At 40.7% G+C, this 12,194-nt stretch overlaps 1 protein-coding gene across 7 annotated transcripts in view; it reads right to left on the bottom strand.

Annotated features, from left to right (window-relative positions):
• The window catches only part of UNC79 (unc-79 homolog, NALCN channel complex subunit), a 238,398-nt gene that overhangs the window by 126,619 nt on the left and 99,585 nt on the right, over positions 1 to 12,194 (bottom strand). For all 7 annotated transcript variants that reach the window (XM_059373859.1, XM_059373862.1, XM_059373863.1 and 4 more), the window contains exons 12-14: positions 9,695 to 9,924; positions 7,260 to 7,431; positions 5,689 to 5,919 (exon numbers count right to left, since the gene is read on the bottom strand). In XM_059373859.1, the coding sequence (XP_059229842.1) occupies positions 5,689 to 5,919; positions 7,260 to 7,431; positions 9,695 to 9,924 (633 nt within the window). The remainder of the gene's footprint in view (positions 1 to 5,688; positions 5,920 to 7,259; positions 7,432 to 9,694; positions 9,925 to 12,194) is intronic.

Here is a 12,194-nt window from a genome sequence, read left to right as displayed (position 1 = left end):
AAGTTAAATTATTATTCTGACAAGCTTTATTTCAACAATAGTTGTGCTTTATAATATGTCTGCTTAGAAGTAATTTCCAGGGGCAAACCAAGTAATTTCACTTGGTTAAGTGGTCAATTCTTGGTTTTGGCTCAGGTCATGATCTCAGGGTCCTGGGATCCAGCCCTGTGTCGGGCTCCACACTCAGCTGGTGGGAGAAATGGTGTTCTGCCTGGGGATTCTCTCCCTCTCCGTCTGTCCCTCCCCCCACTCATGCTCTCTGTCTCACTCTAAAATGAATTTTTAAAAAATAAAAAATAAAATAAAATGAATAAATAAAACTTCAAAAAAAAAAAAAAAGAAGAAGAAGAAGAAGAAGTGGCATCCAAAATCTTTTTGGCAGCTTGAAATTAGAGTTAAACTAAATTGTATGAAATGATTTAGATATTCATTTAGATATTTAGGTATTTAGTTGAATATCTAGATCATTTCTAAATAAGACAAAACACTGACACATTAATTATTGAATATAAGTTCATCTACGTTGGGATCCTTATTTTGACAGAGAGACTGAAGATACTTTGATCTGTTAATAAATGTTCTTTTTGCCATACTGAGAAATTATACTATGAAGCATATAGCTCAGAAGTTATAAGGCAGTATATTCATAAAATTTGCCAATATGCTACAAAATGCGGGTGACAGGCAATTCACAAACTGTCTACCTCCCAGTTTTCTCTGAAAAATAGAGGTTAGGAAGTGTTGAAAAGCATAATCAATATATGTAAGCAAAACCATTTGAAATAATGGGTGAAGGAAAAAACTCTGTTTGCAAAATATTCAAGGAATGTACAAATTACATTCTGTCCTAACGTCATTGTTTAGAGGCTGTGTGAGGATCTCCAGGTTAAAAAAGAAGAAAGTGGGTGCCTGGGTGGCTCAGTGGGTTGAGCCACTGCCTTCAGCAGAGTCCCACATTGGGCTCTCTGCTCAGCAGGGAGCTTGCTTCCCCCTCTCCCTCTGCCTGCCTCTCTGCCTACTTGTGATCTCTCTCTGTCCGTCAAATAAATAAATAAAACCTTTAAAAAAGAAAATAAAAAAGAGGAAAGTGAAGGACAAAATCCTGAATGGAAATAAAAAGTTGTAAGAGATGGTGTGGAGAGCAGGGACAGAGAAGAGAGAATCTTAGCAGCTTGTGTGGTCAAACTGGCCAAGATGGAATGGATTAATTATAAGGTTTTTTAAATGGGCTTTAATTTTAATAGTGTAACAGTATACAACTTGACTTTGGCTTTCTTTCTCTAAAAACGACAAAGTTTCTTAGATTATTGGTCTGGTCTTAATAAGAAATTGCAAAAGGTTTTTCTTTATCTTTTCAGTAATGTGTCTAGGAACAAAGACTCTGTCTTACCAGAATTCCCTGTGACTTATGTTGTCTTTATAATGTCTTCAATCACTTAAGAGAACCAAGTCTTCTCAATTAAAAAAAAAATAAAAAAATTTAAAAAGCTGGGGCACCTGGGTGGCTCAGTGGGTTAAAGCCTCTGCCTTCAGCTCAGGTCATGATCCCAGGGTTCTGGGATCAAGCCCCATATGGGGCTCTCTGCTCAGCGGGGAGCCTGCTTCCTCCTCTCTCTGCCTGCCTCTCTGCCTACTTGTGATCTCTGTCTGTGAAATAAATAAATAAATAAAATCTTTGGGGAAAAAAAAAAGCTGACTTTTTTTATAATCATGTTACAAACTATATTTACTTTGGAAATTTTGTCATTTTGGTTACACGGATAACTAAATATTATTTTACAGTGACCCCATGATCCTGGTCAAGCAAGTGTTTAAACCATTTAATATTTTTTACAACTTCTGTATTTTACCTTCCCCAAATCATATCCTAAATTAAGTCCTGATCTCAAACTGACTTTCAAATTTCTGACAGGGCCCCTAGAAAAATCTCAAAGGACTTTTACTTTTCTAGTAAAAAAACCCAAAAATCAAAAAACATTAAACTAACCAGGTTTACTTGATATGTTGAATTGCACAAAAAGCATCTTCAAATACAAAGAGATGTTTAACCTTCCCTAGGTTATATTTGTATAGGTAAAAGTTTTTAATAGAAACACTTCAGGAGCTCTGTGAAACTTCTAGAAATTTGTCAGTGCCCTTACTGCTCATGACATATCCTCATGCTGCTTTGCCCGATAGCTGACAACGACAGCAGAATGAGATCGTAATTCCAGTTACTCTCATCAGATCTTTGATTACAGCCATTTTAAGTCTCTTATCATTTACAGATTGTTACTATTTTATATTGATGATTTCCTGAAAGCTCTTGCAATCAGCCACTAGACAGAATGCTTTAACTTCAGTAAAAAGGACCGTCTCTGAGACCCATGTAAAGGACGATGAGAGGCAATATGATGGTTTTGCATGCCACTAGCCTGAGTCAGGATTCCAGAATTCTGGTAGAGAAGCTCATGGGTTCATACAACTGCTAGCCCTAGATCAAGCCAAACAAAAATTAACTACATGGGGCTGAATGAACTTATGAAGAAAGATGATCTTTTTTATTTTTATTTAGTTATTTATTTATTTTTTGGTTTGGAGCACTGCTGTCTCTTTACTGTTCTATTTTCTGGAGAGAAGGTTTTTCTTAAGTTATCTATAATTTATAACAACCTAGTAGATTACATCTTTGTAAACAACAATGAAACATTTGTCTTTTTTTGTCCCCCCGTCTGATCCCTCCAAGGTTCAGAAACTCTTGGTGAGTATTCTTATTTTCATGCAGAAGTTTAAGAAGAATCTGTTCTCCTTGTATTAGAGCATAATTGGAAAAGCTAGTTATATCACCAAGACTTTGACTGGAGTGTCATATTTTACAAGTATGTGCATAGAATCAGATATGGCTAGGCCGTTTTAAGGAAGGAGCAAATGCTTACAAAGCCCTCTTGGAAGAACCAGCCTGGTACCTGGCTTATGGGAATCCCAGCCTTTAACCAAATAAGACATGTCACTTCCTGGCCAGCCCAGGAAGCTTAAAATATTTTGGTGACCTCAAAAAGAGAGAAATTTACCCAAATCTATAGGCACTACAAATGAAGAATGATGACAAGTTACTGACTTGGCATCCTGACCTCTAGAGGTTTATAAAAGCCCCATCTGAGATTCTCCATAAAAACTCCAGCAAAGTGAACATCGTAAAGTTCTATTTGGTCAATTACCATTCTCACTGCATTTACAGAAATAATTGGGCCAAATTTAATAAGATTAGACTTACTCTGTGAAAAAGTAATCTTACTTTGGTTATCTTTGATCAAAATGAGGGTGATTGAAAAGAGAAATTTTATGTTTCATTGGAAAACTATAACCCACCCTTGTGAGTTATCAGATTCTAGTCCTGTTCATTGTCTTTGAGCTATTTTTCACGTCTTCATAAACTGAATCCTGCTATCTTGCATACTTTTTAAATTTTTATTTAAATTCAATTTAATTACCATATACTGTATTATTAGTTTCAGAGGTAGAATTTAGTGACTCGTCAGTTGCACAGAGCACCTTGTGCTCATTCCATCGCGTGCCCTCCTTAATGCCTGTCACCGAGGTACCCCATCTCTCAAGCCCCTTCCCCTCCAGCAACCCTCAGTTTGTTTCCTATGATTAAGAGTTTCATATGGCATCTTCTTTTATTTTTCCTTCCTTTTCCCTATGTTCATGTTTTGTTTCATGTTTTGTTTCCACATATGAATGAAATCATATGGTATTTGTCTTGCACATTTTTTTAGTAACTAATGTTTCCAATTTTTCTCCCATCCTGCTGACTTCGTATCACTGAAAACTAAAACCTGACCCCCCAAATCCTTACTGAGATTTAGGCTGTCTTGTTCCAAACCCCCACCAGCTAGAGCAAAATGACTTGCTAAGAACTTCAAAGGGCTTACTGGGGCAACAGCCTCGGCCAGTGAGGAAGCTCACCGAACGCCCGCATCAGCTGTGCTCTGCTCCAGGGGCATTGATGTCCTCCATCATCTAAAGGTGTGGTGAGCCCAACATCTACAGATCTTGACTAGCTGTCCTGTGGCCTCAGAAACTATGTTTATAGTCTACTCTCACCATTAACCTCAGTTTTGTTTGCCCGTTTCTTCCTTGTCCTAATCTACGCCCTCGCTTCCTTTACAGATCTCTCCCTTCCAAGTTCCTAACCCGAATCCACAACAATCAACCGTGCTTCTTTTTTGAAATTTCAGGAGAAGTTTCAGATGAAAGAAATGGTGGAACACTCAGACCCCCAGATTTGGTATAAAGATTATTTTAATGAGAACACTGGAGCGAAAGAAGATGCAGAGAGAAACCTTACCCCAACTTCCCTTGTCTGACTGAAGCAGAGCTTCTAGAAAATATCACTTCCGTTAAAGGGAGTTGCCTGTGAATTCCACTCCTGTGGAGACAGACTGCCCAGTGCCACTCACATCAAAAAGCCCAAGAGAACCTTTTCTATCTTCTCATTCCAGCCCTTACACCACCCCACCCAACACACACACCTTTTATCTCTGGCTACTGAGGGACTACCCATCACCGAGTATTCAGTGATGGACTGAGTACTGAGCCTAAGTGTAAATAAACTTTGTCTTTTCTCTCCTGACTTGGTCTGTTGCAGATTAATACTCTGGCCCTCAGCCACTGGACCCACGTTGGAAGGGGAAAAATTTTCCTCCCAATTCTTCTTATCTTTCAAGTTCAGAGCAGACCAATCCTTTACTATTCCAAAAGAAACAACAGAAAACATATCACGCAGTTGAAGAATGCCATGAAACAGGGAATTTCCAGTATGCAAAAATTCAATTTTATATGTGAGTCAGTAGGTGGCAGCAAAGAAGAAAGAAGCGTATCTTGATAAACAGAACTGCTCCATGTCCCAGAAATCTAAAAAGCCACTCCTTTAGAGGGTCTGTGCTCTATTTTATCCTGAAAGGTCTTATTCAGACTGAAAAATTCTTCAATATCTCACTGAAAGCAACCCAAAAAATCACAAATAAAATTAAGAAAATACCTTGAAAAAATTTCATATATTCCTGCCAAAAACTGGTTGTGGACATCCACCTTGCTAGGTTGGACACAAATTATATTGGTTTCAAAAAATATGGGGTCACTAGCCAAAACTCTGGAGCCTATAATCCATGGAGGCAGAAGCAAAGGGATGAGCTCAGAGACACTCGTCCTCAAAGTCAGAGGAAAAGGAACATTTTGGCACTTCATAGTAAGCCTTTTTTGGCATTCCAAATGGGAGGGCGGGGATTTCTACCATTCATCTCTAGAAATATATGTGAAACCACAGAAATTGCTCCTAGCCAAATGTTAGCCTTTCCACAGACAGCAGACCAGAAAAGGACTGAGCTCTAGCAATCTCTGGGAGAAACTTCTTTTTTTCCCCATTACTTAATTAAAAAACATGTTCAGCAATGTCAGAAAGAATCCTCCCTTAAATTCTTAAAGATACTTTACACATTCATCTTGCCATTCTTCCCCATCCCAAACCAACATCAGAGCAGCCCATTGCCTAAAATGTAGTCGCTCAACCAACCTCGTTCAGCTGTATTAACTAAAATAAGAAGAGACGCTCCCTCTTCTACAGACACTGATAACACGCTAATGACTAAGAGCAGAGATTCTCCCAATGCCTCTCCAACAAGGTCCGAGTTGTGGGCCTCCACTTACCCTGGCGAACTCCATTGGTTTGGGAAGAAGGCACATGACCATGACATCAAAGCGAACATCACATACTGTCTTCAACCACTTGGTGACAAACTGAGGCTTCAATTTTTCCACCAAACTCCCAACTTCATCATCCATCATATAGGCTGTAGAGTGAAACCACTGAAACACCATGGCCACCAGCCTGGCCAAGCTTTCCGTAGGTGTGTTCTCACTGGGTGTACAGAGACTCACCTGCAAATGGGCAGATTAGACTCTGCTTCAGCCTCTATCCATCTCTACATAATTATTACACATTCGTTTAAAAGCTAAAAAACAAAAATCCAGTAATCCATTCGAAATAAGCAGTTTTATAAATGATGGAGAATCGGTTAACCTAGAAACTGTGTTCCTTGCCGAAAAGATGGATTGCAACAGTGATTTCCCCTGGAGACTGCACCTTTTGATAAGCCTTTTTCCCTATAAGAAATCTATTTTGTAATCTACACTAGATAAATGCTTTTTAAAAAGTTAAGTCTGCAAAGTGAAATTTCATAAATACCTTCAGTGAAAAAATAATCTACCTACATGTCCATTCTAAAAGTATCATATTCCGCTAAGGACTTTCTATCTGTAATAATTCTGAAAGCTTAGAGCCCCCTCATTCACCACATTATAAATAGGCTTTTTAAAACAGCTCATCATTTATTCATTATTCATTCTGTAATAATCTTTTATTAAGCACTCTAGTAGGGGTCAGGAATATACAGAATAAAAAAAATGCTACCCTTGCCTTCCAAGAGTTCACAATAGCAATCATTGTATCATTAGATAATAAGTTCTAGAAGCAAAACATATGAAATTAATAATTAAATACCAATTTGGTAAGACAAAACAAAACATGACTTTTTCAGATAACCATGTCAAAGCATAAAAGAGATGTATTCCTATGGAGACTTAATCTGTCTCCAATGGGCAAAAACAAAAGCCTGCTTCTCTACATAAATGGCAAGTTCAGCTTGTGAAGAATTTGGAAACAGAATGTTTGATCTTTACTGAATGAATGTTGCCAGTGAATCAGTTAAAAACAGTCAACTTCCTTGTGTTAATATGGCTCTAATTTTTCTGGCTAAATGCAGACTTGCCATAATTATACAAAAAGTACCACAGAGACTGAACTTTCAGGAAAAATGTCATGTATATAAATGGGATGTGAATGATCTGTAAATTATATTGACTCCAAGGTTTCACAACATACCCTAGCAATTTTTCCATTCGTTATCCATCAAAGGTGCATTTCAAACAGTCCAGGGTCTGGCCAAAAGGCTTAATACTGGCTGTTCATTAGAATCAACTGGGGAGCTTTTTAAAAAGTTCCCAAGATTCTGGGGTGGGATATGGGTATTCTTTAAAAGCCTTCCTAGGGAAATCTACTAGGCAACCCAGGGTTGAGAGTCACTATCCTGGAATATAGAGTACCACTGCTACGATTAATTTTCCACTATTTACTATTTGCTTCTTTAAAAAGAAGGAAATATTGCTCATCGGTGCAAGGCTGTCGTGAGAAATAAGAAAGCGGGGAATTATTTTCTTACTAAAAACCATATTCCAAATTGACTGAGTAGCCGCTGGTCGTGTTTATCATCGTCCTTGTTGTCAAAGTCAGTGTTATCCAGGGAATGATGGGAAGAGGAAAGGCCCAGCTGCCGCCGGCGGTTCAGTTCATATTCCCGCTGCTCTGCATGAAACTCGGCTTCTTTCAACAAGCTGCCAGAGATGAGCAATGTTAGGTCAGGCCACCGAAACGCACATTCTAGGCGATGACACATTCAGAGTTACCGCTTCATGAGTACTCACTCCAGCATTCCTCAGCGCTCTCCTTTCAAATGGCAGGAGTTACTCCAATGGGCCTAACTTCCTTTCCTTCCTTGTACTCCATTCCCATTTCAAAAATGAACAGACTGAGGCTCAAAGAGGGTGCTTCCTCCTATCAGTCAGAGTCAAGCAGGACTGATGCGCTCTGGCTTCCAGTCCACCGCCCACCCCACTAGACATCAGTACTCCCCCTCTGTCTAATCTGAAGTTGGGTGGACAGAGATGCATGCTACAAGGAGGGACTGAGGAATCTATACCCAAATCGAAAAATATTCAATACCTAATATTCAAAGATTTGAAGATGAGCAACAAAGACTCCTTTTTTAATCTGCTAAACAAGTCATAATTTTTAAAAATGAAATCCAGGGTCACCTGGGTGGCTCAGTGGGTTAAAGCCTCTGCCTTCGGCTCAGGTCATGATCCCAGGGTCCTGGGGTGGAGTCCTAAACCAGGCTCTCTGCTCAGGGGGAGCCCGTTTCCCCCTCTCTCTCTGCCTACTTGTGATCTGTCTCTCTGTCAAATAAATAAATAAAATCTTTAAAAAATAAAACCCAGTGGGGACACCTGGGTGGCTCAGCAGGTGAAGCATCTGATTTCCACTCAGGTGGTGATCTCAGGGGTCCTGGAATAGAGCTCTGTGTTAGGTTCCCCACTCAACAAGGAGTCTGCTTGTCCCTCTGCCCCTCCCCTGCTTGTATACACGCTCCCAAATAAATAAATAAAATCTTTTTTAAAAAAGAAAAATTTTAAAAACCCAGTGTTGGCAAGGATGTAGCAAAAACTAGCCATTTCATACAGTGCTGTTGGCGTTATAAATTCATATACACACTCTGAAAATCAGTTTGGTAATGTATCAATAGCCATGAAATTATTCATACCCTTTGACCCAGCCAACCCTATCTGTCATCTACCCTAAGAAAATTAAAAATACAGAAACAGCACTGTTCACAAAAATATTTATCAAGAGCAATTTATAATAATAAAGAATGGAAGCAAGCTAGAAATCTAAAGGTGGGGGGAAATAATCTAGATGAAAATTATGTTTCCATTAAAAATGGTAAACATGGAAACTGTATAATGACATGCAAAAGAGCTCATGGTATAATGTTATACCAAAAATTACACTGTGATTACGGTTACATAAATAAGAAGTATATTTGAATACAACCAGAAGAACATGTGCAAAACTGATCATGATGATAGCAGTATGGGTAAGGATTCTTTTTTTCGCTTTCTAAACTTTCCATAATGTTCCATGTGACAAACATTTATTACATTTCTACACCTGTCGCCACTGGAGTAAGAGACACAGAAAAGAGTCCCTACTCCTACAACTGACATTTTAATATTATTTCTTTAATTTTTATTTTTTTAAGATTTTATTTATTTATCTGACAGATCACAAGCAGGCAGAGCAACAGGCAGAGAGGGGGAAGCAGGCTCCCTGCTGAGCAGAGAGCCTGATGGGGAACTGGATCCCAGGACCATGGGATCATGACCCGAGACCAAGGCAGTGGCTTTAACCCACTGAGGAACCCAGGCGCCCCATTTCTTTAATTTTTTAAAAATCTTGCCTCGATGAGTGTTATACAGAAAGAGAACCCGAGTCTGGAAATTATCATTTCCAAAGCTCCTTTTACTGTCACGTGACAGAACGGAAAGCCAGCGGCCTGCAGAACCCCACTCTGCACTCACAGCAGAACCTGCTGGTTTACCCCAGTACCAAATTACCTCGAGTTCTCCCGCACTTCACTGTGTGCGGTCGGTGGGGGTTACCCCTTTTCCCACCCCTCTCTCTGATGGGTGCCTGCTCTTCATTTCCCCCGAGACCCTCAGCTCTGTGCTCCCACAGGACTTCCCACGGTGGTTGGCAACTGTGTGCTTCGGTTGTTATAGTCCCTCCAAGAGTAACCTGAAGACGCAGACACCATCGTATTCTCTCCTGTCTTTCAAGCGCCTAACACCTGCCTGGTACAATCGATAAAACAAATACGGGATGAATGAATGAAAACATCGTCACTGCTTGATGGCAGGTGAGAGGCTGGGCTGGGGGCTCCTGAAGTTGAATTAACTTTACACATCTCAGGGCAGCGCGCAGAGTGGCTCAAAGCCAAGGTGGTGTTTGGGGCGGGCCCCGAAACCCGCTGCCCGTTACCTGATCACCGCCTCCACCGCGCAGACCAGCTCCTCGGCGCCGCATTCCCGAGTGTTGATGGGCGGAGGGGAGGTCTGATACAGGTGCGTCTCCGAGGCAGCCCCCACTTCATTGCTGTGATGATTCGAGTGGCATCTTTTGCAGTACCGAACAGGCCGGTTTCCGTGACGGCCACAGCACCCCGCTGAAAAGCAGGTGACCACCGCTCTTCTTACGTGAGAACTGCAGTTCTAGAGGCAAATAAATAAATAAATAAATCAGCCAACACTGATCAATGAGGTAAAGGTGGCAAATGGAAAGCTAAGGGGCCACCGGAAGTGGCCACACATTTCTAAACTTTCTACAAGACAGGTTGTCTTTAACCAAGTTAGATCCCAGGCAGAGTTAAAAATAAAGGTAAGAAGTGGGTTCTACTAGCTGAGTGGCAGGAACATCCTAAATGTGAGTGGAACTGTGTTGGGAAGCCCTCTGTTACCTCAGTCATGGGGTGGGGGTGGGGTTCTTTCTGGATTATTTCAAGTTAGTGTTTCAAGAGTTTTCAGCAGAAAGAGGGAGGAAAAGCCCCTGAAACTGTGACCCAGAGAGAGTGCATCATAGCACATCAGAACAGGAAATGAATAGTTTTAACCCCCAGATTAAACCTTCAACATTATTTTATCCACCCCTGGCAGAGCAGATTCCCACCACAGTTCCTCGGTCCTTGCTGTGTGACAGGTAGGGAGCCTGGGTTGCATGAGCTGATGGCCCCAAGCAGGCCGCCCACTCCCACCAGAGCGCTTTCCCTCAAGACCTAAGGAATATGACAAACTATAATTTTGTTGTTTCGAGTTTTGTAACTTGTAGCATTTTAGGCGCTGTTGTGTTTGTACTTTGTTGTGTAGAGTGAAGGGATTGTGTTGAATAAACAGGATTAGAGTATAAAAAAAAAAAAAAAAAAAAAAAAAACAAACATAGCAAACATAGCAAAACACAGCGAGAACCATTCACAGAATCAGCAGCTGACATCAGCTACAGGCAAGGAATCCGCAAAGGAAAGGATGCCAGTGAGAAAAGTAGGGGTGCAGAGAGAATCCGGAGTTCAGAAGGGCTACTCAGAGCCGCCCTGACAAAAGGCAGAGCAGAGAGGCACCATCATGAAGCCATCTGAGGAGCTGTCAGGGAAAATTCCTGACCTCCACAGAAAAGTGTGTCCTGAGCTTGTCAGGGATGCCACACCACATACTCAATGTCTTGTATCCCGAGAGCTTTTCAGTCTTTCAGTGGAGCTTATAAAGAGGTGAACATCTCTATGAGATGTCATACCCTAGGCCATTATGAACACAGAGCTTGGTGAAGATTTGAGAGCCTCCCCCTCCCATGACAGATCTTTTGAGGAGACAGAAGGAAGGAGGCACAAAACCTTCATCAACCACTGACAACCTAGTGAACTGGCTATCGGAATGACCGTTTCAAAGGAAGGTCTCTTCCACTTCGATTTTAGCATGAGCCCCTGGGTCATAGTGCTGAGAAATTGCACCTTCTGAATAGGACACAGGCCAATGAATCATAAAAGCAAGTTTAAAATTTCTGTAATCTTTTTTTTCCTTATTAATAAGGCCTTTAAAAATAATTTGTTAAAGTACAGTATGTTTCTTCTGCAACTGAGGCCCCAGTCTTGTGAGCATCCACGTCAGTCCTGACTTCACCATGTGGTGTATTTTCCCTGCTGTGTCCTTTCTTTCTTTTTTATACACTAACTTTTATTCTGGAAGTACATGAAACTTTATTGGTCTGGGGCTTCTGCTCCCCACCAATCCAATACCACACCCAGCTGTGTGGTATTTAGCATATGAGCATAATAGCATAGTATATAGCATACTATGAGCATACTAGCTGTGTGGTATACAGCAGAGTATATTCTTAGTGTTTAATTTCTTCCTCTAGGTTATACTTCGTCCTTATTCCTCTAGGATTCCCACTATTCTATAAACAATAGGATGAGGATATGGATTTAGTGGGAAGTTATTCACTATAATAAAGTCCTGAAGTTTAAGGCCTGCAGTTCACCCTCATATTTTCTGGTTGCAAATTATTTACATTCTTCCCACATGCAAATCCTTGGCTGGAGGTTCAAGGTCTTGTCATCTAAATCAAGTCCAGCTGTGGATGAGGCTCTTTGGGTTGACTTCCTTGGGTATGTGCCCATTTGCCTTGAATCTAAATGGGCTGCTTTAACCAATGAAGTGATGCCTATATGACTTCTGAGGCAGAAGTGATGCCTATATGACTTCTGAGGTCAGATTTCCAAAAGACATGCAGCTTTCACTGGCCATCTTGAAATGTTCTCTTCAGACGGTTCCTCACTGGGATATTCAGAACTCTACCATGGTCAAGCCATGTAGAGAGGCAATGTGTACCTAACTATGTCTCTTGTCAACAGTGCTTATGGTAAAAGCCCATAAAAGCCCATAAAAGCCCAGCCTTTAAGTCATCCCATCCCAGAGCTCAGACACATGATCTG

This window comes from Mustela nigripes, chromosome 13, assembly GCF_022355385.1.
Source record: "Mustela nigripes isolate SB6536 chromosome 13, MUSNIG.SB6536, whole genome shotgun sequence".
Classification (NCBI taxonomy): Eukaryota; Metazoa; Chordata; class Mammalia; order Carnivora; family Mustelidae; genus Mustela; species Mustela nigripes.
Note: the sequence above shows the minus strand (reverse complement) of the source record. Positions and strands in the feature narration are given on the sequence as shown.